Source organism: Apodemus sylvaticus, chromosome 3, assembly GCF_947179515.1.
Source record: "Apodemus sylvaticus chromosome 3, mApoSyl1.1, whole genome shotgun sequence".
Taxonomy (NCBI): Eukaryota; Metazoa; Chordata; class Mammalia; order Rodentia; family Muridae; genus Apodemus; species Apodemus sylvaticus.
The window spans coordinates 133,327,515-133,354,397 of NC_067474.1; the positions used below are offsets into that span (position 1 = coordinate 133,327,515).

Here is a 26,883-nt window from a genome sequence, read left to right on the forward strand (position 1 = left end):
GGTACACGCCTTTAATCCCAGCACTTGGGAGGCAGGGGCAGGTGTATTTCTGAGTTCAAGGCCAGCCTGGTCTACAGAGTGAATTTTAGGACAGCCAGGGCTATACAGAGAAATCCTGTCTTGCAAAACCAAAGGGGGGAAAAAAAAAGAAAGAAAAAAAGAAAAAAAAGAATACAAAGCAGGGAGGCTGAGTTAGAAACTCCAGAATGCACATGAAGCACAATGTAATATATATATATATATATATATACACATACACACACATATATATGATATTATAAATATATGTATATAATACATATCATATGTATGATATATCATATATTTCATATGGCATATCATATGTATGATATATTATGTGTATTATGTATATATAGATATAGATAATATATGCATATATTATGTATATACAAATAATATATAATATATACATGTATATAATGTATATATGACATGTGTATATATGTATATAATATACACATATATGCTATATATGCATATATTATGTATGTATATATTATATAGTATAATATATTATATATTATGTATATATTGTGGGTGATCTCAAAACTCCTACAGGGAGATGGGAGTTGAGACAGGAGAGTCCCTGAAAGCGCATGCTTGTATGCACACACACACACACACTCACACTGGTTCTCCTGTTGTAAAACAATCAGACAGACAGACAGACACACACACACACACACACACACACACACACATTGGTGCTCCTGTTGGTTCCAGAGCTCTGGCTTTGATGCTTCTGCCCAGCATCCTGGTTCTTCTGAACTGCTGTTTGGATCCACAGGTCAGCCTTTGTCTTCCCTGTGCTAAGCCACACCTGTCCCCTTGATCCACTGCATCTCCTTGCCAGCACACTTACCTCTGGGGTCATTTTCTTCCTAGTGGACAATCTTTAAAAATTATTTTTAAGAAGGTTTTGTTGGGGGACAAAGTTCAATTTTTGTCAACTTTGTTTTCTTTTAGCTCCATTTTAAAGAGATCTTTTCCCTGGTGATGTGTGTCTAGTGGGTAGCCACCAAGCTTTATCACCCTGAAGGGACCGTGTCACCAGCGCTGGCTCTCACTGTTGCCACTGAGGATAACCTGTCACTGTTGTTGGCTGTGTGAGTCCTTGCTCTTGTCCCCGACTTCCCGTGACTTCTGCTCTTCTGTGTTCTGTGGTTTTGATGTAGGCTTGCTGTTAATTACCCTTTGGGAGCCGTTAGGATTCCTGGATCGGATAGTCACCATCTCTCATCCATTCTGGGAACTCTCAGTTACTCCTTGTGGTGACTCCTTCTTCCTCAGAGTCCACACAGGCAGCTGCCTGCTTACTCCAGCCACCCTGGCTGTTTTGTCTGGCTGAAACCGGCCTACCACCGGCTTCATTCTTTAGTTCATCGAGTCTGCCTTCAGATGCGCGTATTTTCCAGAGGGCTCCATTAGTTCACTGAGATTCTAATTATAATAATTACAGTTCTCACTTCTACTAGTTTAATTATTTGTGGTTTTAAAATATAAGTTGTCTAATATTTTAGAAGACTCTTGCTTTAAAAAAAAAATTCAAGGGCTGGAGAGATTGCTCAGCAGTTAAGAGCACTGACTGCTCTTTTAGAGGACCTGGGTTTAATACCTAGCACCCCTATTGCAGCTCACAGCTGTTTTTTAACTCCAGGATTCAACACCCTCCCATAGACATACATGAAGGCAAAATATCAATGCCCATAAAATAAAAAATACATAATTCAAAAAAATTCAAGCTGGGAGCTGGTGGCTGTGGTGGCAGTCAAACCTTTAATCTTAGCACTTGGGAGGCAGAGGCAGAGTCAGGCGGATCTCTGAGCTCACAGCCAGCCTAATCTAAAGAGTGAGTTCCTGGAGAGCCAGCTACACAAGGAAACTCTGTCTGAACAGACTAACAGTAGTAGTAGTGGTAGTGGTGGTAGTAGTAATAAAATAAAAAATAAAAATTCAAATTCCTTCTTTTATTTCCTTAAACATATAGAACATCTAATCTTTTTATTATATTTTACTCATATATTTCTTCATGTGTGTCACATGTATGTATATGTTGAATTCTTGTACAGCTTCAGGGAATCCATCTCTATGCATGTGAACACATGTGCACCTATGTGTGAACATGTGTCTGAATGTGTGTGCATGTGAACACATGTGTGCATGCACGTGTGCATGTGTGCTTGTGTTCATGCTGAGTGTGTATGTGTGGTCCCATGTATGCTGCCACACAGAGAGGTCAGAGGGCAATTCTCTCCTTCTGCCATGCAGGCCCTGAAGATCCAGTCCTTTTATTATCTTGTGGGTCCACCAAATCTTTTTATTTTTTATTTTTATTTTTATTTTATTATTTTTTTTTTTTTGGTTTTTTGGATTTGGTTTTTTTTTTTTTTTTTTTTTTTTTTTTGAGACAGGGTTTCTCTGTGTAGCCCTGGCTGTCCTGGAACTCACTCTGTAGACCAGGCTGGCCTCGAACTCAGAAATACACCTGCCTCTGCCTCCCAGAGTGCTGGGATTACAGGCGTGCGCCACCACTGCCCGGCTCCACCCTCTCATTTTAACAGTCTGACCTTTCATAGTCTGTTGGCTTTATCCTACAGCTCAACACTTTTGAGGGTTTAGCACATGTTGGGTCTTTTCTTATTTCTTTATTTTCAGTTTAGGATTTAGTTTCCTGGGTCTCTTATTTCCTTTGGGGCTCCCTCTGTTCTCACAGATTATTTATGCCCTTTTAGTTGGCTTTGAACAGCCAGCCTTGGTTGTAAGTTCTAGTGATGTGGTTTTAGTAATTGGAAAACAAGCAGGTATATCTGCTAGATCTGTTAGTTAATTGTCTTGCAAAATTGAAAACAATAAAAATGTTGTTAAAATTAAAGTAGTGGTTAGGGAACGGACAAGCTCTCTTCTTCAAAGGATTCTTAAACACTAGCCAAATGGGCCAGGTCCCTATGCAACAAGAAGAATGTGTAGTTTGCATTGACTTGTCTTGGGAAGGGGGCGGATGCACATTTCAGAATCCAAGGTCAGACTTTGGTTTTGCACAACCGAGGTCAACGACTGACATTCCTTGTCACCAAATGTCACAGCGAGTGCCCCTTGAATAAAGCTGTAGCAGATGATGGATATGATTGGTTTGTTTTCAAAAAGCTTGTGGTGTGAGTGGTGTGTGTGTGTGTGTGTGTGTGTGTAGGGGGGGGGGGTTCAACTAAGAACTTTTCCAAATGCTTTGGCAAGTCTGTAGTATTTTCTCCCTGCTTCTCTTCTCTCCTCTCCTCTCCTTTTATCCTTTCTCTTCCCCTCCCCCGCTCTTCCTTGGTGTGTACACAGGTGCACATGGATTGGTCCCAGGAGGACATCCCATATCTCCCTCTCGATCTCCACATCTTACCCCTTGAGGAAGGTCTCTCCCTGGGCCTGGGGATGGTTGTTTTCAGCCAGGCTGGTAGCCTGCAAGTCTCTGGGATCTTCTTGATTCCCTTTCTCCACTTACCCCTGCGCTGGGGTTATACTTCTGTTTTCACCCTGCCAAATGCTGAGACTATGTTACAACATTATACCCAGTGACACTCGTGTCAGGCTTTCTTTTCTCCCATCATCCCTTTCTCCTCTCTCTGTCTCTCTCTGCCTGTCTCTGTCTCTGTCTCTGTCTCTGTCTCTCCCTCTCATGAGGCAGGGTATTGTTATGTAGCCCTGACTTTCCTGGAACTCACTATATAGACCAGGTTTGACCTTGAACTCACAGAGGTCTACCTGCCTCAGCCTCCTGAGAGCTAGAATTAAAGGTGTACACCACCATGCCAGGTTTGTAACATTTTAAGGGAAGTTTTGCAGTTGTTGACAGGAATATCTGAGCTTTATCCTTCCCTACTCCTACCCCGGATGACCTAAAAGAAGGTGGCCTCATCTCTGGGAAATCTACAGCTCGTGCTTTAAGAAGATTCTGTGTCTTCATGTCCATGTTGAGGACTGAAGATGGTGATTTTGGGTCCTGTCATTCTAACCGTAACCTGACACAATTGTCTACATGCATATATACATGATGCTTAACAACAGAGATGCATGTGGTCCGGGAACTGAGACTCATCATTGTGTGAACACCAGACAGTTCCCTTACTCTAAGAAGGCTGTGAGGACAAGGCACCAGAATCATATGTGGTGCTCATCATAGACTGCACATAGTCACGTAGCACAGGGCTCTACACAGATGGCAAAAATAGCCCAGAGAGTTCCGGTGGCATCTGGAATCCCAAGGCATTGCTCTGAGCCGCTCCAGTGCATCAAGTCTTTGTTCCTGAATAGCAACCATCAGAAGACAGGGTGTGTCAGCCTTGCTGGCTTACCCTTCATAGAGATGCCTTATGTTCTTGGTTTGTACTGATTTTCAGGTATGAAGATGACAGAGGGTGTTTATTGCCACAGAGCCTGTGGGGACTGGAGGCTGTCGGTCAACATTCCTTTCTTAGAGAGCTGTGTGCTACATTTCTCATGGACTCTAGTGCCGAGAAAAGTTTATGCTCCAGAGAAAAAGCAAACAAGTCAAACCACTTCTTTAGGCCATGCGATGGCAATTATGTAAACTACCCTGTTTTCGAGACAGGGTCTCACCCTGGAGGCCCGGCCTTGAGCTCATGGCAATGCTCCTGCCTCTGTCTCCCAATGGGTGTGGGGATATCGCACTTCTCTATTTCCCTTTTTGCCTTGGCTACCAGATGTTCAGAGGCACTTTAATGTGTCATCTGGGTCACCAACTTCCTGAACATTTCTTATGTAATTTCTCCCTCTCTTTAATAGTTTCTCATCGTTTTGTCTTCATTTTAATTGTACATGTCCCTTACCCATAATTCTAAAATGCGGAGGGAGGGAGGGAGGGAGAGAGGGAGAGAGAGAGAGAGAGGGAGAGAGAGGGGGGGAGAGGGAGAGGGAGAGGGAGAGGGAGAGGGAGAGGGAGAGGGAGAGGGAGAGGGAGAGAGATATTTAAAAATGGAACATGTTTTTAAATCAATTGGGAACCCTGGTTTGAATATGCACAAGTCACTGCAGAGTACTAACATGTTTGATTTTAGGGCACTTGCCCCAGACCTCCTGGGATGTTACATAATATACAGCGTGCACCTTTCTAAAACCTGCAAGATTCTGAATTCTGAATTGTAGCTAACATGGAGGATTACAGACAGGAGCCTAGGGCCTTATCAGTGACAGAGAGGCAGAGAGAGAGAGAGAGAGAGAGAGAGAGAGAGCAGGCAGTTCCTCAGATCCTCTGGAGAGCTGGTGTGTGCCCTGGAGAGGCTCCATGGGTGGATGAGACTCTGTACTGAAGGAAGTCAAAGGAAGACCTGCTCATGGCTGTCACTGGGCCTTGGTCTCGGTGCTCAACCCCCCAGAGGTATTACCTGACTCTGGAACTTCTTGTGGTCGAGTTTTCTTGGATACTTTCAGGGCCGATTCAAGGTCATAGATTTGGGAGCGGGTTAACTTCAGCTCCCTGCGGAGCTCATTAATTTCTTTGATCAGAGAGACATTTTCCTTTAAAACAGAAGGGAAGCCAGTGAGTATGAAGCCAGGTGCTCTGTGGGTGCAGGGTGATCCCTCCTGGGCTTAAGAACCCAGGGGTCTGGACCTAGGGGTTAGCCCTTTGGATCCTGCACCCAGCAGTAGCCTCTGTTCTGCTCATTGCCAAGCCTTTCAAGGTACCAGCTAACTTGATTCAGGCAGCCTTGGCACGTTCCCTACCCATCTGTGCCCTTTCAAACATCCACAACTGCTTCCCTGGGCAGTTTGAATTTGCTTTAATGTGCACAAGCATGGCAGCCCTTAGAGAGGCTATTACTATCATTTGGTGATGGTTCTGGAAATTGAACCCAGGGCCTTATGAATGCTAAGCATTGCTCTACCACTGAATTAGACCCCCTGACCCTATAACCATAGTTTTACAGAAAAGGAAACTGAGGCACCAGAGAGGTTATGTAAGTGGCCTGAGTCACACAGTTAGCAAGTAGCAGAGTCAGGATGCTAACCTCAACAACCCTCTTAAGCACTGTGCTATCCTGTTCTCATACCCCCATTGGTTTGGTTAAACTAAAGGAGGTCTGTTAAGTTCACAGGTACAACAACTAACTCTTGCCCTCAGCATCACGCTCTTTAGTGAGCAACACAGACAAGCAAGCAGCTCTTTAACATCTGCCATGCCCACTGGAGTTTACCTATTTGTGATTGCCTGATATCCGTCTATTTAATAAGTCTTTACTAGGTACCCGTGCTTGCTAGTTTTAGGTCAACTTGACATAAGTTAGAGTTTTCTGAAGGGACAGAACTTCAGTTGAGAAAAGGCCTTCATAAGATCTGCTTGTAAGGTTGTACCAGCCCTGGATAGGGGGTCTTGAGCCAATAAGAAAGCAGGCTGAGCAAATCATGCAGAGCAAGTCGGTCAGCAGCATCCCTCCACGACCTCTGCATCAGCTCCTGTCTCCGGGTTCCTGCCCTGTTTGGGTGTCTGGCCTGACTTCCTTTGATGATAAACAGTGATATGGAACGTAAGCCAAATAAACCCTTTCTCCCCCACCTTGCCCTTGGGTTCTGGGGTATATAGAAAAGTAGACAGAGGGAGTGGGGCTGACTCTGACTCTTTGCCTGCTCTTGGAACCCTTTTCCTCCTACGGGGTTGCCTTGTCCAGCCTTAGGTTTGTGCCTGGTCTGAGTGTAACTTGTTAGGCTGTGTGTTTGGTGGATATGCCTGGGAGGCCTGCTCTTTTCTGGAGGGAAATGGAGGAGGAGCTGATCTGGGGGAGAAGGGAGGGAATGGTGGGAGAGTGACTGGGAGGGGAGGAGGGAGGGAAAACTGCAGTCAGGATGTAGTGTAAGAGAGAAGAGTTTAGAAAGAGAAGGAGAGTAAGATCTGGTCCCTGCTCTTGGGGACTTTGCAGTGCAGTTGGGGTGGGGACATGTTTGTGTTGCTCTGGTTTGCTGATGTGAAGAACGAAGACACATGGAAAGTCTGAATGACAGATGGACTCTTAGGAGTTGACGCCAGGGCTGAGGCTTAAAGGACTGAGCAAAGAAGAGAGAAAAGACTGTTCAGGGCCTGGGACAGCAGGACAAGAGGACAGAAGTATGGCATGGCTGATATGGGATTGGGGGTGAGTCTCCTTTTTTCTAATTTCTTGCTCCTCAAATCTCTGTCTTCCACTTCACACTTCTGCACAAGAGTCCTCCTCAGATATCACCAAGGAAGAGTCCCTATCCCTGTAGGTATGGAGTGATTGGACCTGTGCATGCATGTATGTGTGTGTGTGTGTGTCTGTGTGTGTGTTACACGTATGTGCACGTCTATGAGGGCATGGAGGCCAGAGGGGGACATCAGGTGTCCTGCTGAGACAGTCTCTCACTGTGCCCTAGAGCTAGGCTAGTGTGCACCAAAGCTATTCTCCAGCCTCTTCTGCCCTCAGCACTGAGGTTACAGGCACACACAGTCACAGCGACTTTTCATGTGGGTGCAGGGGAGCAGAACTGAGGTCTGCACACTTGCACAACAAGCGCTTCACCTACGGAGTCATTTCCCCAGCCCAAGTCTCTGCTTTTCTGAGTGGCAGTGACTGTCTCCAGGCTCGGTCTATGTAGGATGGCGCTGTTAGGACCACACTGGAGCACGTATGGGTGGAGGTGCTAGGCCAGAGCCAGGACGACAAGCCCTCCTCTGCTGTGAGGAAGCACCTGTGGAACCCTTGGGAAAGCAGGGACTGCTGGAGATAGCCCAGAGATCCCCCCTCCCCAGAGCTTCTCAGTCTCAGCATGGACCTAGACCCTTAGAGTATCAGCATATACTACATCTCAACACTCCTCTGTAAGGGTCCCTCCACGCTGGAAGTTGTGCCCAGTGCCCACTGCTGGTCCTTATTCTCCAGGCCGGGCTCATTAGAGGGGTTTCCCCATCTAATGCTTTACTTTTTTTTTTTTTTTAAAGCCTACCCAGGCCCTGGCGACGGGTCACTCATATTTCCTTTCCAGATGCTGTCTAGTAAAATTCTTTGCCAGTCTCCCCTGGATCTTTTCCATGCTGGCTTTATATCAGAATGTGATTGCTTCGAGACCTAGGTCATCACTCTGCATGTGAGGTGTGCTCAGTAAATATTTGTGGGCACGGAGGCAGAGGACAGGGTCTTTTGAGAGCCACAGAGAACTCCTGGGCATGCTCACGGGCCTGGGGCTTTGCAGGGTGGGGGGCACTTTTTTTTTTAACCTCTCTTAGCTGGCTTTGTTTAGCTTCACTTCTGCCTCGTTCAATAAAGGAAGAATGCTGGGGCTGGGGGCGCCTTTCCAGTCCTGTCAGGGTCCTTTCTCTCCTAGGCACTTCCGACCACTGACTGTGTCAGTGAGCCCCATCAGTTCTGTGTCTGAGCTGAGCCGGGTCTCCCACTGTGATGTCTCAGCTGTCTGGCAGTCCCCTTCTACTAGTGGAGTAACTCGAGGCCAAGCCCTGGAATGCTAACAGGCTGGAGGGATGGCTCAGTGGTTAAGAGCACTGACTGCTCTTGCTTAGGCCCTGAGTTCAAGTCCCAGCAACCACTTGGTGGCTCACAACCACCTGTAATGAGATCTGACACCCTCTTTTGGTGTGTCTGGAGACAGCTACAGTGTACTTACATATAATAAATAAATCTTAAAAAAAAAAAAAAGATGCTAAGAATAACAGGTTCTCTCTAGCCTCTCACCAGCCACAACCCTGTGATTGGGATTTCAGGTTCCTGGTACCCTGTGGTGTGAGTGCCTGTTAGTGCCTGCCCACTGCCAGTTTTTTTTTGACACCTCCATGATGAGCCCCTGGACTATGACCCCATCTTCCCCCCCCCCTTTATTATGTTATGTGTATGGGTGTTTTGCCTGTATACATCTGTGTCTCATGGGCATGCTAGGTGCCTGAGGAAGCCAGATCAGAACATTGGATCCCAACATTGGTTCCCCTGGGACTAGAGTTACAGAGAGTCATAAGCTGTGGGTGCTGGGAATCAAACCCGAGACCTTTGGAAGAACAGCAAATGATCTAAACCACTGGACCATCTCTCCAGTCCCGCAGGACACCATCTTAATGGAGTGTGACTGAGGCCAGACATCAAATGTAGCCCAGTACCCTGCCTCTGTGCTCATTCGTTCCTTCACTGACCCTTTACCTCCAACGTCACAGTTCCTGATAGCTCTCTATGAACTGGTCTTTGTGCTAAAGATGGAAGTCTCGCTTGGCTGTAGTATCTGATGTCATTTGAGGGTGGAGAAGACTGTCACAGCCAGGAGCCCCAAGGGAGCAAACCCAACAAAAGGCACTAATGCCGTGTTGATAAAAAGAATGCTAACAGGCTGGAGAGATGGTTCAGTGGTTAAGAGCACTGACTGCTCTTCCGTAGGCCCTGAGTTCAAGTCCCAGCAACCACTTGGTGGCTCACAACCATCTGTAATGAGATCTGATACCCTCTTTTGGTGTGTCTGGAGACAGCTACAGTGTACTTACATATAATAAATAAATCTTAAAAAAAAAAAAGATGCTAAGAATAACAGTAACCATAAGGCTCTGCAGCCTCCCGTCGGAAAGCATTACCTCGTTTTACCCCTCAGCAGCCTCACGGGGAAGATTCTCAGGTTCCTGTGACTATGAGGACATTGAGAACCTGAGTAATGGGGGTTTGAGTGTGACTGTGTCCGCCTCCAGAGTGGTGCCCTGTCCCTACATGTCTACTGCCTTCTATACAGCCCTCTTTATGTCAGTCTTATTCCAGTGGCTCAGACAGAAGGATAGCCAAAGATACCCCCACAAAGACACAATGAGTTCCCTAAAAGAGATTTTCTAAGGTGGCCTATGTTCTGAGGAACCAAAGGTCATAGTGATGTCAACTACATGTGGCTTTGTAAAGTAAAAAATAAATAGTGTGTTCAGCAAGCTTGCTAAGCCTTCTCTTCCTGCTGGCATCCTGGCGGAGACAGTCTATACAGGCTTCTCATCGTCCAGACCTACCCTACTCAACTACTGGGCGGCAGGAAAGAGCTGATGGGTTACACCTTTGAAGACTATCAGAGCAGTGTGCAGACACTTAGGTGTTTATGTGGAGACTTTGAAACAAGGTAACCAGGGCCACCCCTGGCCTTTGGAACAGAGAAGTGAAGTCTTGGCTGAAGTTTCTGAGAGTGATGTCAGAGACGGGAAGGGAATGCCCATGGCTCCCCCTACTGGCTGCTCTGAGTCAAAGCCTTTAAGGGGACACTGATCCTCAGTGGGGGAGAATCTGGCCGGGATGAGGGTTGTGAGGGAGCCTCAGGTCTGTCAGCAGGATCATCCACCTGCACAGATAAGCCAGCTTGTTATCCTCCTTCCTTTCCCACCATCCTCCTGTGTCTGACCTGGCATCTCAAGTCGTCATTTCTACTCTGAAATGCCTTTGGCGTCGCCGCATTCTCCTCTCCAACCTCTTTTTTCTTTTTTACTCCTAACCTGACAGGTTTTCCTGTCTCACCCGCTTCCTTCCTCCCCAGACTGAATTCTCTGCTAATGGGGTCCATCTTTCTGAGACAAAGACAGCCGTGTCCAAGAAGCACTCTGATCTACATTCAGGATGAACCACAGTTCTTGGCAATATGACCCAAGGCTAAGAGCCGTTCCGGTGGGCCTCTCTGCCGCGGGTGCTCTTCAATAAACCAATAAACCGAGGTCTGTGGATTCAGGAGTCCCCACTCTCAACCCCATCCCATCCTCTGCTTTTTTTTTTTTTTTCCTCGAGCTTTTGCCTCTGCCCAGAATCAGGGCCCTTTCAGCTGGCACTCACCCACCCTGGGGCCAGACTCCAATGGCCCTCAATCCCTTGAGACTTCGAGGTCCATGTTTCCCCCTGGGGCCCACACCACTGGATAAACATAATGGTCCCTGTTCCTCTGGAGTTCTCTGAGGGTGGGAATACTTTGTATCGATCTTGGAATCTTCCTTGGCTGAGACATAGCTTGTTGTGTAAGAGGACCTTAGAAAATGTGTAGGGAAGGATAAAGTGTGTGTTCTAGGTGACTGTATTGCACAGCAACGCTGATTTCCATATTTGTATAAGCATGCCGGGGAGCAGTGTGGGGAGCTCCTATCTGGATATACAAATGAGATGGTGGCCTCATTCTTTTTCCTCAGTTATTTTCCAATGAGCTGCTCAGCCACCATGCCTGCCCTGGCTTTCCTTAGCCCGTATGGGATAAAGTGTTGGAGCCCCAGTAGCCACACAGGCAGCTCCTAACCACCACGTACTAAGGCACTCAGGACTCCTCGCCTGTGCCTGGGTGTGTGTATCTGGAATCAATATCACTTCTCATTCCCACCCCAGGCCAGAGGCCTCCCGGACCCATGAATGATGGACTTTTAGACTCATTTATTTCCACAGTGGCCCTTGGCTGATTCCTTTGTTGGGGGTAAAGGAAAGGAAATGACAGTTTTGAGACCCAGTTCTGCACCAGGTCAGTGGCTGCTGTTTGTCTTGGCCAAGCGCCATGGTGGCCACTGGAGTTGGTGTCATTTGCTCTGTGTTACAGATAAACAGAGCAGTTTCTGGAGGCCCAGAGCCGTGAGGCACTGTTGCCTTGGTCTCCGTGGCTGCTGTGTCCGCTCCCTTCCCACTCCCTGGGTGAGAATGCAGGGCCTGGCTAGACTGCAAGGCCCTGCAGCTTCCTGTGAGCCCGGCCTGGCCCTTCTTGCTTAGCCTCAAGATCAAAGAAAACAGTCTTGGCACCCAGAACAGCAGTTCTTTAAAAAAAGAACATTCTTTTAAAAATGTCTTCTGGGCTGGCCATGTGGCTCGGCGATAGAATGTCTGTCTACCTGCGATGCACTGAAGCCTTGGATTCAATCCCTAGCCTTGGGAAAAGGAGACCGTACTAACCTTTTGCAAGCTGGTCTTATCCAGTGCCCTGATGTGAAAAGCAAGAAGTCTCTGTGTGTGCCTGTGGTGGTGCTGCTGGGACTCACAGCCCTACCCCAGCCCAGGCTCCTTCTTGTCTCTAGATGTTGTCTGAGTCACTTTTCTAGATCCACAGAACTCACAGCACCTAGATTTCCTCCCTCCTTCCCTTCCTTCCCTTCCTTCCCTTCCTTCCCTTCCTTCCTTCCCTTCCTTCCCTTCCTTCCCTTCCTTCCCTTCCTTCCCTTCCTTCCCTTCCTTCCCTTCCTTCCCTTCCTTCCCTTCCTTCCCTTCCTTCCCTTCCTTCCCTTCTTTCTTTCTTTCTTTCTTTCTTTCTTTCTTTCTTTCTTTCTTTCTTTCTTTCTTTCTTTCTTTTTCTTTCTTTCTTTCTTTCTTTTTCTTTCTTTCTTTCTTTCTTTCTTTCTTTCTTTCTTTCTTTCTTTCTTTCTTTCTTTCTTTCTTTCTTTTCGAAACAGCTTCTCTCCTTTCCTTTCCCTTTCCTTTCCTTTCCTTTCTTTTCTTTTCTTTTCCTTTTCGAACTAGCTCTTAGAACAGGCTGGTCTCAAATTTAGAGATCCACCTGCCTCTGCCTCCTTCAAGCTGGGACTGAAGTCATATGCTACTGTGCCTGGCTAACACACAGGCTTTAGTGCTTTTTAAGACAGAAGACTTTCTGGGATCCACCTCACAGAGCACTGGTTGAATCTGTTCCACTGCAGGCTCCTACCCAGCATTCTCCAGGGGAGGGGGGAGGGGAAGTACCGCGGCATCTGCCCTAGTTCCCCACAGCAGGCCCCAGGCTCCTCTTCCTTCTTTCCTGGAACTGACTTTTGCTTTGAGATTTTGCCTGGTGTAGAGGGAAGGACCGGCCCCCAGGAGGTCCTCTCCTCCTCCTCCACCATGAGACAAGGTGACAGATACTGCTGTCACCCTCGTCTCACTGCTTAGCTTCCTGTGCTCAAAGCCCAGTCTTTAGCCCCGGCTCTTAGCAAGGCTTGTGTGATTGTTGGTACCAAGTGCACTACAATCACATCTGCTCCTCTTTCCCAGTCTCTGAATAATTGTATGGTCCAGAGCAGAAACGATTTCAATGGGTGGTGGGAAGGGTACTGATTTTAAAATGGGGAGAGAGTGGCTGTGTCCTGGTGTGGCCTGGATTGCTGTGTGCTCTGCCCAAATGTGTGTAACTCTACAACCTAGTATCTGGTTTCAATCCAAACTGCACCCTGTTCCCATCCCAGTATTTCAATTAGGATGTTAAAGAAATGTAACCATAAAAGTAATGTGCCCTGTGTGATTCTGATGCTCTCTTTTGATATAAATTCTTATCAATTGCCTCAGATGATACTGACGCCCAAAGGGGAATCTGGCAGAAGCATCTCGATGGGCAGTCCCTGTAAAGTGCCTGGGTGGGGGTGGCAGGAATGGGGCCAGGCTCTCTGAACTGTATGCTGAAGGATCCTGGGACCTGGGTGTGGGGAGCTCATTAAGTACTGTTGCCAACACGGTGGGTGTGGTTCAATCTGGACCAAGAGATAAGGGTAAGACCTGAGGCACCAGAAAGGAAGACAAGGCAGGTGGAGACTGGCCAGACACATCCCAGGAGGAGGAAAGAATAAAAGGCAGCAAAGCTGGGTGGTGAACCGGGAGTTGGAAACAGAAGGGAGCAAAGGAGTCAGGAGAACCGGGACCCGGATGCATCATGGGTAACAGAGAAGAATGAGGCAGGCCATTAGCTTGTCAGTGATAGGGATGGGATGGCAAAAGGAACAAGGCTACCAGTGGGCATGATGGTGCCTAGGTGGGCTCCTTGGTGAGCCCTAGGCCATGGCGACAGCTAGCATGAGCTCAGGGGGATCAGAGAGGAGGAGCCGAGAGAAAGCCGTGGGTCCCTGGGTGTCTGGGGAGCCTAGAGCATGGGTGGTCTCAGGCGGCAAAGGGATGCATCCGTTACCTGCATGATGCGGACGTAGTCGGTGCGATGCAGCTCCCCCTCCTTGATCACTTTCTTCTTGAGCGTGGCAAGGTTCCTCTCCAGGTGTTCCCGCTGGCGGGCATACTCCTGTTGCAGGTCTGAGTTCAACCCTGCAATCTCCACCTGGCGCACCGTGTGAGGAGACACTCAGCCAAGGAGGGGAGATGTGAAACCCAGCACAGGGCAGCGTGGGAGGGCAGGGTGGGGCACTCAGAGCTCTCACCATGTCTGCCCGCTGCACATACTTCTCAAAGAGACTACGGATCTTCTCCTTCAGTAGCCGGGGGTCCTGGATGTACGCTACGCAGTTGTGAAGGTCTGTCTTAAACCGCCGGACCAGTGCTTCCAGGTCCCGTTCCTGTAAGCAGACATTTACTCCTGGGACAACATGGCCTGCTCCGTGTGGAGGGAGGGGCAGGGGCTTCAGGCAGAGGCTGATGGAAGGGTCCAACGTGTCCTCATCTGGGACTGACACCTGACTGTTGGGACCCACCCTGGGCACAGAAACCTAGATGGGCAGCCAGCCCAAAGGTAGCAGTTCTGAAACGCTTGTGCACCTGCCCGGGCTGGGTACCCTGCCTGCACAGCTGCCAGAAGACAGGGCTTGAGACCACACACGCGACATCACTATTGCTCTGGATTAGTTTAATGGCCTTAGGCTTATAAAATGAGAGGAAACCCATGTGGCCACACTTTCCTTTAGCACCAAGAAAAAGATCTCATTCCCTCTCACAGATCCTTACCCAGGGTTGCCCCAGGCCCCTTAGGACCTCACTAGAGATTGTTCCCCTGTCAGGAGCTCTGCTATGGATGGATGAGAACTCCCTATGGATTGCTGTAGACTGGGCTAGCTCTCCATCTTCAGCCATGCTTTCTGCCTGCTACCTTCCCTTACCGTTATCATTACCCAAGAGGGTGTCTCCTTTCTCTCCTCTCTCACAGCCCTTTGTTGACTTTCCGTGTGTGTGTGTGTGTGTGTGTGTGTTAATATATACACTGATATATACAATTTCTCTCTGTATAGATTTTTCTATCTCTTCATATTTTATGCAAAAGTTCAAATCACTTATGGGCCCTTTCGCCTAGCTAAGAGGGGGCCACGCCTTCTAATCCTGTGTGGCTCTGCAGCCTTGGCAGTGTGTGCTGCCAGTGTTTGATGCAGACAGTGGGAAAGGTCAGTCCGGTTTGAGAAACATCTCAGTGGCCCCTGGAAAGAGTGCACAGCTGCATCCTAGCCCGCAGCCAGGGGACCAGGGTGTCCCCGGCTGGGTCAGAGTGAGAACTGGCTACAGGTATCCAGTGGGGTTTCCTCCTCATTTCTCTGCCTGTATTGTTCCTATTTATAAACACAAAAAGAATGGAATGGGCCAGGTGTGGTAGCACACATCTGTAATCACAGCACTTGGGAGGCAGAGACAGAGTTGAGGGTCCAAAGTCAGCCTGGGCTACACTGCCTGTTTCAGGCCGGCCTGGGCTACAGAGTGAGGTACTGTCTCAAAACATGTAGGGGGCCAGAGATACAGCTCAGGGTGTAAGAGTGCTGTGCAAGCATAGGGACCTGGGTCTAGCATCCAGATAAGAGCCGGGTGGGTGTGGCCATAAACCCCAGCAGTGGGAAGTGGAGATGGGGGGGGGGGGAGTGTCCTTGTAGCCAAAGAAAGTGACAGCTCCAGGATGAGTGACAGACTCTGTCACAAGGGGAGGAGGTGGAGAGTGGTGGAGCAGACACCTGGCTTCCTCCTCTGACCTCTGCACGTGGGCATCAGTGCACACACATGAGCACACACACACATACACACTCACATACATACATACATACATACATGCGCGTGCACAGGAAGTAAACAAGACTGAGGTGAATGGTCTCTAGGTGTCTCCTAACATTGGCAGTTTTGGGTGGCTAAAACTTTTAACCACTAAGTACAGATGACCTTTTAAATCATGTTCTTCTCCAAGTCAAACAAACCCAAGGCTAAGGGCATCCCTTCCTATAAAACCAGCATCGTGGCCCTCTCCTCCCTACACCCAAGTTGTTTTATAGTCTCGGATTAATTTGAAGATGTAAATTTGTGCAAGCCTGGAACCAGACAGGCCCGTGGGCAAGAGCATGAGTTAAAATGGGAAGTGTTTCTTAGCAATGGCTGGCTCTGTCTCGAGGAGCCAGCTGCCCGCTGCAGGCAGGTGCCAGTTCCCGAGTCCGCGCACCGCCAGACTCTGAAATCCTCACACCTTCTGCTGCTCTTTGCGCATCTCCTGATCCGTGGCTCGCAGTTTCTGCAACAGTTCCGTGATGTTCAGCTCCAGTTGCGTGTTCTGCTTATGGAAACGCTCCAGTTCAGCTTCCATCTATAGAGAAGCAGGGGACGGAGGCATGAGCAGCACAGTCAGAGCAGAAGCTGCAGGCTCCCGACAGCCACAGTGTGATGTGTTGGGAACGAGACCTCTCTCCTTACAGCTTGCTGTCCCATAAGCACCAGTCTCGACTGATAGATAGCATGCCCGCCCAGAGTCCTGCACCTGCCGGCGTCCAGGTCACAGAGTTTCCTTCTTAGTTGCCTGCCCTTCCCTTAACTGTGCAGATTCCTCTTTTCTTGCATTCTTTCTAATGCAGTCGCTCTAGACCCTGAATTCTCAACTCCTGCTCAAGACAGGTCTCTCCAGAAAAAAATCCTCCCTCACCCCATTTGGGAGGCTGTATGACTGGAGCCTGACCCTCGGGGTCCATAGTCGTTCTAAACAGAAAGCTGAGGCTTGTTTCTAAAGTAGAGAGTTTTCAGGGACCAGAGTGGCATGTGCTCATGACAAGCTGGGGACAGATAGTCTGACCATCTAAGGGTCAAAAGAGCACAACTGAGGGCCATCCCCTATTCAAAGGGAGGCAGGAGACGCCAGCGAGCATCCAAAAGCCTTTCCCTTGTTAAGTCTGTCTTACCCAGGGTCCATCTCGTTCAGATGAGCCTGGCTGTGGAGAAACCCAGTTCCCACTCAAAGCACCGGGTGGCATTTGATGGACATTCCACATCTGCTGGTCACTAGTACTCCCGAAGTACCATGGGGGCTCACTGGCTGTTTGTAGGGGACGAGACAGTTCACTGTTTGGTGTGTAGGGTGGAGGTAGGTGGAAGCACCTCCACCCCCATCATCATGTTTCTAGGTTCCTGTCTACTACCTCTGGAAGGTCTGAGAAGGTAAAAGAAGCCACTCCCATGTACTGGACACAGAGAAATGCCTCTTTATTAATAGGAGACATTTTATTAGATGGAAGAGCCCTCTGAGGCGATGCCTGGCATCTGGATGGACTCTGTGAGCATCTGGTGAAGGAAGGAAGAGCAAGCATGGGTGGTGGGCAGAAGTGGGGAGACTGAGGGTGGGAGGGGAAGTAGGAACTGCCTGCCTCCTGAAGAGGCGTGGCCAGGTAAAAGGCTTGTCTATAGAGCTGCAGAGAGCCTCCTCGTAGAGAACACACAAGAATGGGGCTTTGCAGCAGCTAAAGCCAGAATGAGCAGCATCAGGCTGGGGAGGCGGTTCGGTGGTTAAGAGGACTTGCTGGTACGGCAGAGGAGGTGGGTCCAGTTCCCAGCACCCACATGGTGGTGTTCGCAAGGATCAGATGCTCCTTTCTGGCCTCTGTGGGAGCCAGGCACACATGTGGTACACAGGTACACACGCAAGCCAACACTCTTATACAAAACATATATAACTAAATATGTTATTGAGCACTGGGTGGCTTAGGAATGCAGAACTGATATAGAGGTTGTCCCTGCACCCTAGAGGCCCCCAGTCTAAAAGGATGGGAGGAGTGAGCTCCAGGACAGCCAGGGATATGCAGAGAAACCCTGTCTCCAAACAAACAAACAAACAAACAAACAAACAAACAAACAAACAAATGGATTAAACGTCATCTGTGGTAGAGGCAGAAGGTGCCCTGTGTACTGGGGACTTGAGCAGGGGCGGGCCCTGGGAAGGGGCACTCCGGCTGAATGCTCTAGGGGAAGTGCTGGAGGGCAAAGGAGGAAAGAGGAGGTGGAGACAGCCTGCCTGCAGGGGACCAGTGGGGGGCAGACCGGTGCATTTCTGCAGGCTGCCTGCCATTGGTCCAAACGACTGTATGATGGCACAGCAGGAGGCAAGCTGAGGGGTCACCACACTGAAGGACATCACCAGCAGCAGCAGCAGCAGCAGCAGCGACTGGCATCCCAGAGGTGGGTCTACCCAGAGGCCCCTTCAGAAGAGGGAAAGCCAGGAGACTAGCTTCCCGGGGAAGAAAGATGGTGTCCTATGACAAAGGATGCCCCTAATACTCAGGGCCCCTGAGGTCGTGTCTGAGTGGCACAGCGACCTCTCATCAGTCCTGCGCCAGAAGAGATAGGGTTAGGGTGGAGGTGGCTGCATTCTTTGCCCCCAGTGGACACGTGTCAGTGTCTGGAGAGGTTTTGGATGATAACAACCTAGGCAGGGGGTGCTTCTAGCATCAAATGGGGAGACAAAGGTTGGTGCTAAAGCCCTTGACAGCTCACAGGACAGCCCCTCCCTTCCCCACAGCAGAGACTCAGCCACCCCAGGACACAGGCAGTGAGGAGAAACCCTGCCCTAGATGAACAAGTAACTGAATTGAGAGGGAACTCACGAGGACCCTGGAAGAGAGTAATTTTCTCCACGGAGAAGCTGGAGAAGCGTTTGTGAAGCGGGGAATCTCAGTCAAGGCTGGCTTCGTGCTCATTCAGAGGTCTCTGTACGCAAGCTTAGAGTGGAGGCTGCCTTCCCATCGGAGGAGCATCACCAGAGACAAGCAGTGGGTATTTATGAATGTGTCAGTAACCCCCCAGAGGAAAGGCTCGCGGTCAGAGGTTCCTGCAAAGAACCAGGCCCAGATAACAGCCCTGAGCCACTGGAATAAGGAGTGGGCATAGTGCGTGCGTGCATGCGTGCATGCGTGCGTGTGTGCGTGCGTGCATGCGTGTGCATGTGTGTGCATGCGTAAGGGTTAACTAGGAAGGTCCCTTCCCTATTTCCCTAAACAAGGAAATTCCCCACTTAGAATCAAGGCTATGTTCAGCCCTGTCACTGCCAGGGGCAGTGAATGATCCCATAGGTGTGTTGATAGGAAGATCTTAAGGCAGGGCCCTCATAAATGCCTGTATATTAGAGGCCTGGAAGAGCCTGCCACAATCCCTTTGCTCTTCTCTCAATGTGAGGACACACAAAAGTCTCTATGAGACACACACACACACACACACACACACACACACACACACACCTACCTGCCTCCAACCTTCCGATGCCTTGATTCTGGGCTTTTAGCCTCTAAGACACTGAAAAAGATTTTTGTTGTTTGAAAGTTCCCAGGCTGAGACAGTTTACTACTGAAGGGTCAAAGACATGCCATTCCTTGGCCCTGAGGCCACCAGCATATGTCAGGAGGTCCCAAGAAGGCAGTTCTGTGGTCAGCTACGGCACAGAGTACACCGTGCTAACGTCAGGGGGAAACCCAATACCACCCCCTGTAGATTCCATCCCCAGGCTGATCTCTGCTCAATTTCTTTACTGAGCCTCTTGGAGCAAAGGCACTGCCAAGCGTACCAGCAGCACCGTAGCCTGTGGGCATCTAGACAGGTAAAGATGCTGACACCCGGCATACTCACTTAGCACCAACATCTCGAGAAAATGGAAGGGAGAGTGGGGTCCTGCTTTGTACGTGGGGTCAGGGAAGGTGTCTTTGAAGAGGTGATATCTAAGCTGAGACAGGGAAGATGAAAAACAGGTCCCAGGACAATCCGGGGGGCAGTCTTCCAGCCAGGGCGTCCCTACCACAGAGATCCTAAAATGGGAGAAGCCTGGCTCTTCTGAGCTGTCAGCAAGGTTCCTGAGCAGGGGAGGAAGCAGGAGATCAGGCTGCAGAGAGGAGAGGTGTGCAGAGCTTTGGGTTTTATTCTGGTGGGACAGAGCACCACTGTGGAGTTCACTCTATGTGGAGGCCAGGCTGTGGCCGGAGTCAGGTCCAGACAAGAGGTGGCAGAGGGGGCTGGTGAGATGGCTCAGTAGGCAGAGGTGCTTGCCAGCCCCAAGGACTTGAGTTCCCCAAGGACTCGGGAACCCATATGGTGGATGGAGAGAACTGACTCTTGCAAGTTGTCTTGAGCCCTTCACATGGGGTGCTGTGGCAAGTGCACCCCACCCCCTAAGTAAAATAAGTACACATCAGTGTTTCTTCTAAAGAAGCCATGGTGGAGGCTTATGAAGGGAATAGCACTGGGTTTAAAATCTGACTGGCTTAGTGTTGGTGATGCTTTCAGACCTGGGAGTTTAAGTCAAAGGTAGAATTAGGAAAGACCTTTGCATTTGACTTAGAAACAAACAATAGAAGGGAAGGGGAAAAAAAATCAAAATTGATTCTGGTGGAAAATATCAACAATTCAATATTAGGTCCTCATGGCCCCCTTGTCCTAGGTGTCTTGTATCCAGTAGGAGGCTGACTGGGAAAACTACAGGAGCCTGGGGCTAAAAGGCACACATCTGGACTGCTGGACTCCAGAAATTCTTACTATCCAGCCAGCCAGCCCGAGTTCTAATCTCTCTCCTTTGTCCTTTGTCCTGTCTGTTCCCCAGAACACATTCTTAATTGTTCCATTCTTGGGCTTAAGAGCCATGGAAGACTTTTGATTCCTGTCACAAGTCCAAACACCGGACCCCAGCAAAATCCCCCTGAGAAGCAGTGCTCAGCGCTAGGAGGCAAGAGTACCTTTTGGCTGAGTACATACCGCCCCCTGGTGGCCAAATCTTCAACAGCGGCACCTCTCGTTTGCCACTGCAATGAGACTACGCCCACCCTCTACCCCCCCCCCCCCACAGCCCTACCGTGAGCTAAATCCCCGTCTAACTTGCTGTGGAGAGCTGGAAGCCTCGGATGCCTTGGCTGTGTGAGGCATTCTCTCTCATTTCCCCGGAGCCAGTGAGCGACAGGGTGAGAGGGGACAGCGGTTCTGAAGGGCAGGGTGTGCGAGCCACCGTGCTCCCTCACCTCCTGGATCTGCTCCTTCATCACCTTGATCTCGTTCTCCCTTGGTTCTATCTGCTTCTTCAGCTCCTTTATTTTGTAGTCGAGGACAAACTTGAATTTCTCTAGCTCTTGGTTCTTCTTCTTCAGATCATAAATTCGCTTCTCCTGGAAGTGAGAAGAGAAAGGGAAATGAGTGCTGTCACCAGGCCCTGGCACATGGGACCCCTTTAGGTTTGCAGACACCCAGATGTGACGCTGCAGATGGGCGAGGCCGCAGAGTGCAGCGGCGGTGCGGACTCCATGGGAACTCGCTCCCTTTTGTGTAAGGTTGTGAAAGACATTATCTTTCATCCCACATTGTAGTTCTTCTACCTCGTGGCCTTGGTGCATCTTCTCTGTCAGCAAGCAGAATCATTTCTCCTCACTTGTACCTCATTGGATTCACCACTCGCTGGAAACCCAAAGAAAGAAGTGGGCAGCATGCTGTGCGGCTGCCAAGGCTAGGTCAAACAGGCAGGCAGCTCCCTGCCTGGCTGTTCTGGGACACCTTCTGTGGTGAAGGCTAGCTGCACTGCAAGGGCTTTGCACACGCTGAGCCCTCTCAGAGAGAGAGCATGCCTTGGGCTCTGTGGCTAAAAGGCTCAGATGAGCCCGGCCTCCTTACCTTCCCTGCCTTGGGGATGGAGCTCAGCGCGTGGGAGATACAGTCACTGTGGACTTCATCTTTTAGCCCCTAGCTTTTGGAGGTACCGTCTGTCTTTCCCAGCTGAGTTTCCCCGATGTTGGAGTCACAGACCAGCCCTCCTGTTGGACCCTGTGCCATTCCTGACCCTAAGAGGATAGCAGAGGGCTGGAGAGATGGCTCAGTGATTAAGAGCATTGAAGGGGACTGATCTTCAGGAGGTCCTGAGTTCAATTCCCAGCAACCACATGGTGTCTCACAATCATCTGTAATGGGATCTGGTGCCCTCTTCTCATCACTCACTGTCCTCAGTGAGTGTACTCATACATAAAATAAATAAAGAAAATCTTACAAAAACAAAGAGGATAGCAGCACAGCTGTTTGTTCGGACCACTGTGCTTTCACGTAATCTTGTGGAAGTGGAGCAGGGGTCTATCAAGCAAGCCTGGCCTGGGCAACATTTTCCTGTCACAGCTCTAAGAATTGACACAGTCCACCATCCTTAGGGCCAAACCACTGACACACAAGTAAATGCAATCCCAGAACGTGAGGTGTGATGCAAGGGGCCGGGGGTTGGTGGGGGGCACACAGGCACCATGGTGGTTTGTACTGTTGCAGCACCGGAGAGCAACCTGTTTCAGTGTGATGTGCTGGTTCCCAGGGAAGTTAGAAATGAGGCTGGAGAAGGAGGGGAGGAACTCAGGGGTCATCCCGGAGGTCAGAGTTTGCTGACCTCTGCTGTGGGAAGCTATTGGTGGATTTTCAGTGGTGGAATAACTTTGCTGGCTAGTTTTATGTCAACCTGACACAAGCTAACATCATCTGAGAGGAAGGAACTTCAATTAAGAAAATGCCCCCATAAGGCGAGGCTGTAGGGCGTTTTCTTCATTAGTGATTGAAGGGGTGCCCATGTTGGGTGGTGCCATCCCTGGACTGGTGGTCCTGGGTTCTGTGAGAAATCAGGCTGAGCAAGCCCTGGGGAGCAAGCCAGTGAGCAGCGCCCCTCCGTGGCCTCTGCTTCAGCTCCCACCTCCCGTCTCCAGGTTCCTGTCCTGTTTGAGTTCCTGACCTGTCTTCCTTCAGTGGTGAACTTCAGTGTGGAAGTGTAAGCTAAAATAAACTCTTTCCTCCCCAACTGACTTTTGGTCATGGGGCTTCCTTGCAGCAACAGAAACCCTAACTAGGACAATGACCTGACTGCACTTGCTGCTGCAGACCAGAGTGGGAAGGGGGAAGTCTGCTAGACTAAGAGGGGGTTACGGTTTCCTGCATAGGAATGGGTGGTCTCTTTCTTGTCAGTTTCTTCTTTGAGAATCTGAGGAGAGCCGTGCCCCATCTCCATAGATAAGACTTCCTGTGCTTCAGAAACACCATGCAGGCAGTAGCCGACAAAAATCTGTACAACCCCCTATTTCCGAGGAAAGAACAGGACAGCTTTGAGAAATTGCCTAATGCACAATACCTGGTCAGCAGAGGGGCCTGCGCCAGAACCTACTTATGTAATGCTGACACCCATGTGTGGCCACAGGAGAATTCTGCCCGACGAGGGAAAGGATGCAGTGGATGGAGTCTGGGTTAGCTCAGGAGGGTAGCAAATCCTGGATGTTGAGGTGCTGTGCCCATAGCAAACACGTGCCTGCCAGCTGAGTGTTCTGCACAAAGCCAATCCCATCTCCCCGAGCTATCCAGTAGTTACGGGACCAACGCTGTGGGAGTCCCCTGCTGACGGGCAATCCCATGTGAGCAGTGTGGCAGCTGAATTACCCTCAGCCCAAAAAGGGGGCCATCCTAGGAGGCCTGGCTCAGTGGGGTCAGTTCTTATCTGAAGTCTGTCCCCTACAAACTGAGAGATGTTGGGCAGTAAGCTCAGCCTCCTAGAACTTGGCTTCCTGAGATTCAGCCCTGGGTTACTGGTGGAGCTGAGTGTGGTGTATTGGCACTCATGAATTCCATGCCAAGCCCACAGTGGGCACTTCAGAGACTGTTCTCCCTCCCCCAAGTCAGGTAAAGGATCTCGGAGGAGCCAGAACCCTTCCAGCTCTGGGTCCCCTGGGCGTGGCTGGGAAGGGCAGCGAGCAGCTGTCACCTTGTCCTGAATGGTCTCATCCCTCTCCTGGATCTCTCTCTTGAGTCCCTGGATGTCTTTCTCCAGGGACTTGATGACCCCCTGCAGTTTCATCTGCTCCGTCTTGAGGATCTCGATGTCGTTGGTGCGCTCCTCGATCTCCTTCTGCAGGCTGCTGAACTGAGGGAGCAGACAGAGGCAGTGACCCCCGGGCCGCTGAGCTGACCCCATCCCCCACCCAAGCGCGGATGCAGCTGGCCTTCCTGGACTCCAGGAAGGAAGAAGCCCCATCACTCAACATCCATGGGCTTCGGGGCATGGGGTGTGTTATCACTGTTATTTTCTGTGGGGACACCCTTTTTGCAAATTGAGGAATACTTTCCCCTTGACTTGAAAATTTCGTGTAAATTGAGGAATACTTCCAACTCCCCCACCTGAAAATTTCGTACTTGCATACAATGTACTGTGGTCACATCCACCCCACCCCCACTACCCTCTCCTACCTCCATCCCAGTTCTGACACACACCTCCTTCTTCACAACTACTTCCCTCTTACCGTAAGGAGACAAGCTCTTTTTATAAGTAGCCAGACTGGCCTTGAATGCACGATCCTCCTGCCTTAGCTCCTAAGTACTGGGGTTACAGGGAGATGCTATCATGTTTATATTGTTTGTTTCAGAGAGTGGGTTTTTTGAGACTTTAGAACAGTTCGGTATTTTTCCAGGTCAAATGAGTGCTGGACTATCCACTGTAATAATGTCTAGGTCTATTGAAGGTTCTCACCTTCCTAATGCTGCGACCCTTTAATACAGTTCCTCATGTTGTGGTGACCCTCAACCATGAAATTGTTTTGTTGCTACTTTATAACTGTAATTTTGATACTGTTTGAAATTGTTATGTAAATATCAAAATGCAGGATATCTGATATGCGACCCCTTTGGGACGTGACCCACAGGTTAAGAATCAGGCTATTTCCTGCAGGAGAGAGCAGTCTGTCTACAAGATGCTTTAGAGACCTGCTCTCTAGATGAACCTGGGTTCTTCCAAGACCATAGTGACCTCAGGAGTTGGTCAAGGTCACAGAGATGCACTCTGTCTGATGAGCCACTGTAGCCATGTCCAAGGAGGGAGAACCTGGTTGTCCTGGGAGTCACCAAACAGGGCGCTTCCTAACAGGAAGCGTTGATTCCTAATGGGCTTGCTTTGAACTTAGCTTCTCTGTGGCTAACGCTTTAGAGGAAACAAATCTATGGGGATCTGTGAATGGCGTCCTTCCTCTCTCGGCATCTCAAACAGGTGCCTCATCTTACAGTCAGAGCATCTTACACTTCCCACCACTCTTCTGAGGACAGGTCTTTGGGTGGGAACGCCCGGAGCTGAGGCATCTCCAGGCTGTGCCGCTGCCCATCTCATCATCCTCACTGTCGCCATTTCCGGTAGATCCTACTTGTCCACAAAGGAAAGCTCAGAGCATCTTTCTGAGCACAGGGAGCCCACGAGAAGGGGAGAAAGGGTCAGGCGTGGTGGTACACTCCTGTAATCCTAGCACCTGGGAGGATGAGGCAGGAGGATCACGAATTTGAGTGCAAACTGAGTGTGGCCATGAGATCTAAGCCGGCCTGGGGTAAATTCCAATCTCATGCTTTCCCAAAGAGGAGGGGAAGCCAGATGTGGTCCTTTCTGAGGGTCCCACCCAGAGGTGGGACCTCGGAGTGGCCACCCATGGCTGCCTGTCCACTTGCCCTTGCCCTAGCCCACCCCTGGATCACCGTGGAGTGGCCGCACCTTCTTCCTCATGATTCCCGTCTCTCCCTTGAGCCGAAGGTTGGATTCCTTTTCATCCCGAAGCTTTCTCTCATACTTGGTTTTGATGTCTTGAATCTCTCTGTCCTCATCTTCTTCAATCTGCTTCTTGGTTTCCTCGAATTCCCGAAGCTGCTGCCGGACATCTTCCTGTGCCTGGCTCAGAGTGGGGAAGGGAGAGAGAATGCGTGCTGAGGGAAGGGGCCGTGAGGCAGCCGAGCTGGGGGCCTGGGCGGACAAGTGCACAGAAGCCTTTTTCACGAAAGGGATGGTGAGTTGAATTACAGAAATGGAAGCCAAGGCCCCGTCCCGTCTCCTGTCTATCCAGGTCAGGCCTCAGGGTTTACCTTCCACCTTTTCTTCCTCTTACTAAGAACCCCATACCCTGCATGTCCTGTTTTATCTCTGTTCTTCTGGGACAGGGTTTCTCTGTGAAGCTTTGGCTGTCCAGGAACTCTGAAGACCAGGCTGATCTCAAACTCTGAGATCCACCTGCCTTTGCCTCCCAGGTGCTGGGATTAAAGGCGTGTGCCACCCTCAGCCCAGACATAGCTTTAGAGAGCTTGGCTCACTGTAATTATATTTATATAATTATTTGGTTATCTCTTCCCTGAGATGAGGGTGCCTTGAGGGTAGAAACCTTATCTCCTGTGCCCATACTGGACTCCCAGGGCACAGTGCCTACTGTACACAGTGGCTCTAATTACCCCACCCCCAAGCCGATGCACGCTGCCCTTTCTCACAGATGGGGGGTGGGGGGATGGGAGTTGGGGGAGCACGGAGGGGAAGGAGTGAGTGTGGCTCCCTGGCTCACCTCCTCCAGAAGGCCCGTTTTCTCCTGGAGTTTGGCCTCGTAGAACTCCGTCAGCTCCTCCAGGGCCTGGCTCTTCGTCTCATCGTTATCCCGAAGCTGTTTCTCGTACTCCTCCTGCATCCTCTGGGACTTGAGCTGCAGCTCCTGGTATTTCTCATATTCGAGGAGCAGCTTTTGGTTGTTACAACATTCTGGGGGAGAGGCAGAGGCATCTGGGTGGCACGTGGGCAGGCAGCGGCAGCCTCCCGTGCCGGCTGGAGCCCTCGGCTCCAAAGCCAAGGTTCAAGGCCCGCCTAACTCCACAGACTGCCTCTGCTTGTATCTCACCAAGTGGCTAAGCTCCCTGAACCCAGCTCTGGACAGAGAGGAATCACTTTTATGAAGGTGCTGGTTGGAGGCATTTGAAGGTTCAGGGCCAGGAAAATGTCCAGAGTATGCAATACAGACCTTATATCCCAAGTTTATAGATGATCAAACTGAGCCTTGGTCAGATCAGGGGATACCCTGGAAGGCGCAGCAAGGCAGTGCTGAGACTGGGACCCCTGCAGTCTGTCAGACTCCAAACCTGAATCTCCTCCTGGGATGTAAGAGGTATTATGTGGGGCTGGAAAGATGGCTCA

General features: G+C 49.9%; 1 protein-coding gene across 1 annotated transcript in view; it reads right to left on the minus strand.

The window, feature by feature from the left end:
- Cfap57 (cilia and flagella associated protein 57) overlaps positions 1–26,883 on the minus strand; it is a 68,509-nt gene that overhangs the window by 2,273 nt on the left and 39,353 nt on the right. Inside the window, exons 14-21 of the mRNA XM_052177180.1 lie at positions 26,264–26,454; positions 25,432–25,605; positions 23,668–23,826; positions 20,921–21,064; positions 16,132–16,248; positions 14,126–14,260; positions 13,882–14,025; positions 5,409–5,541 (exon numbers count right to left, since the gene is read on the minus strand). Of these exons, the coding sequence (XP_052033140.1) occupies positions 5,409–5,541; positions 13,882–14,025; positions 14,126–14,260; positions 16,132–16,248; positions 20,921–21,064; positions 23,668–23,826; positions 25,432–25,605; positions 26,264–26,454 (1,197 nt within the window). The remainder of the gene's footprint in view (positions 1–5,408; positions 5,542–13,881; positions 14,026–14,125; positions 14,261–16,131; positions 16,249–20,920; positions 21,065–23,667; positions 23,827–25,431; positions 25,606–26,263; positions 26,455–26,883) is intronic.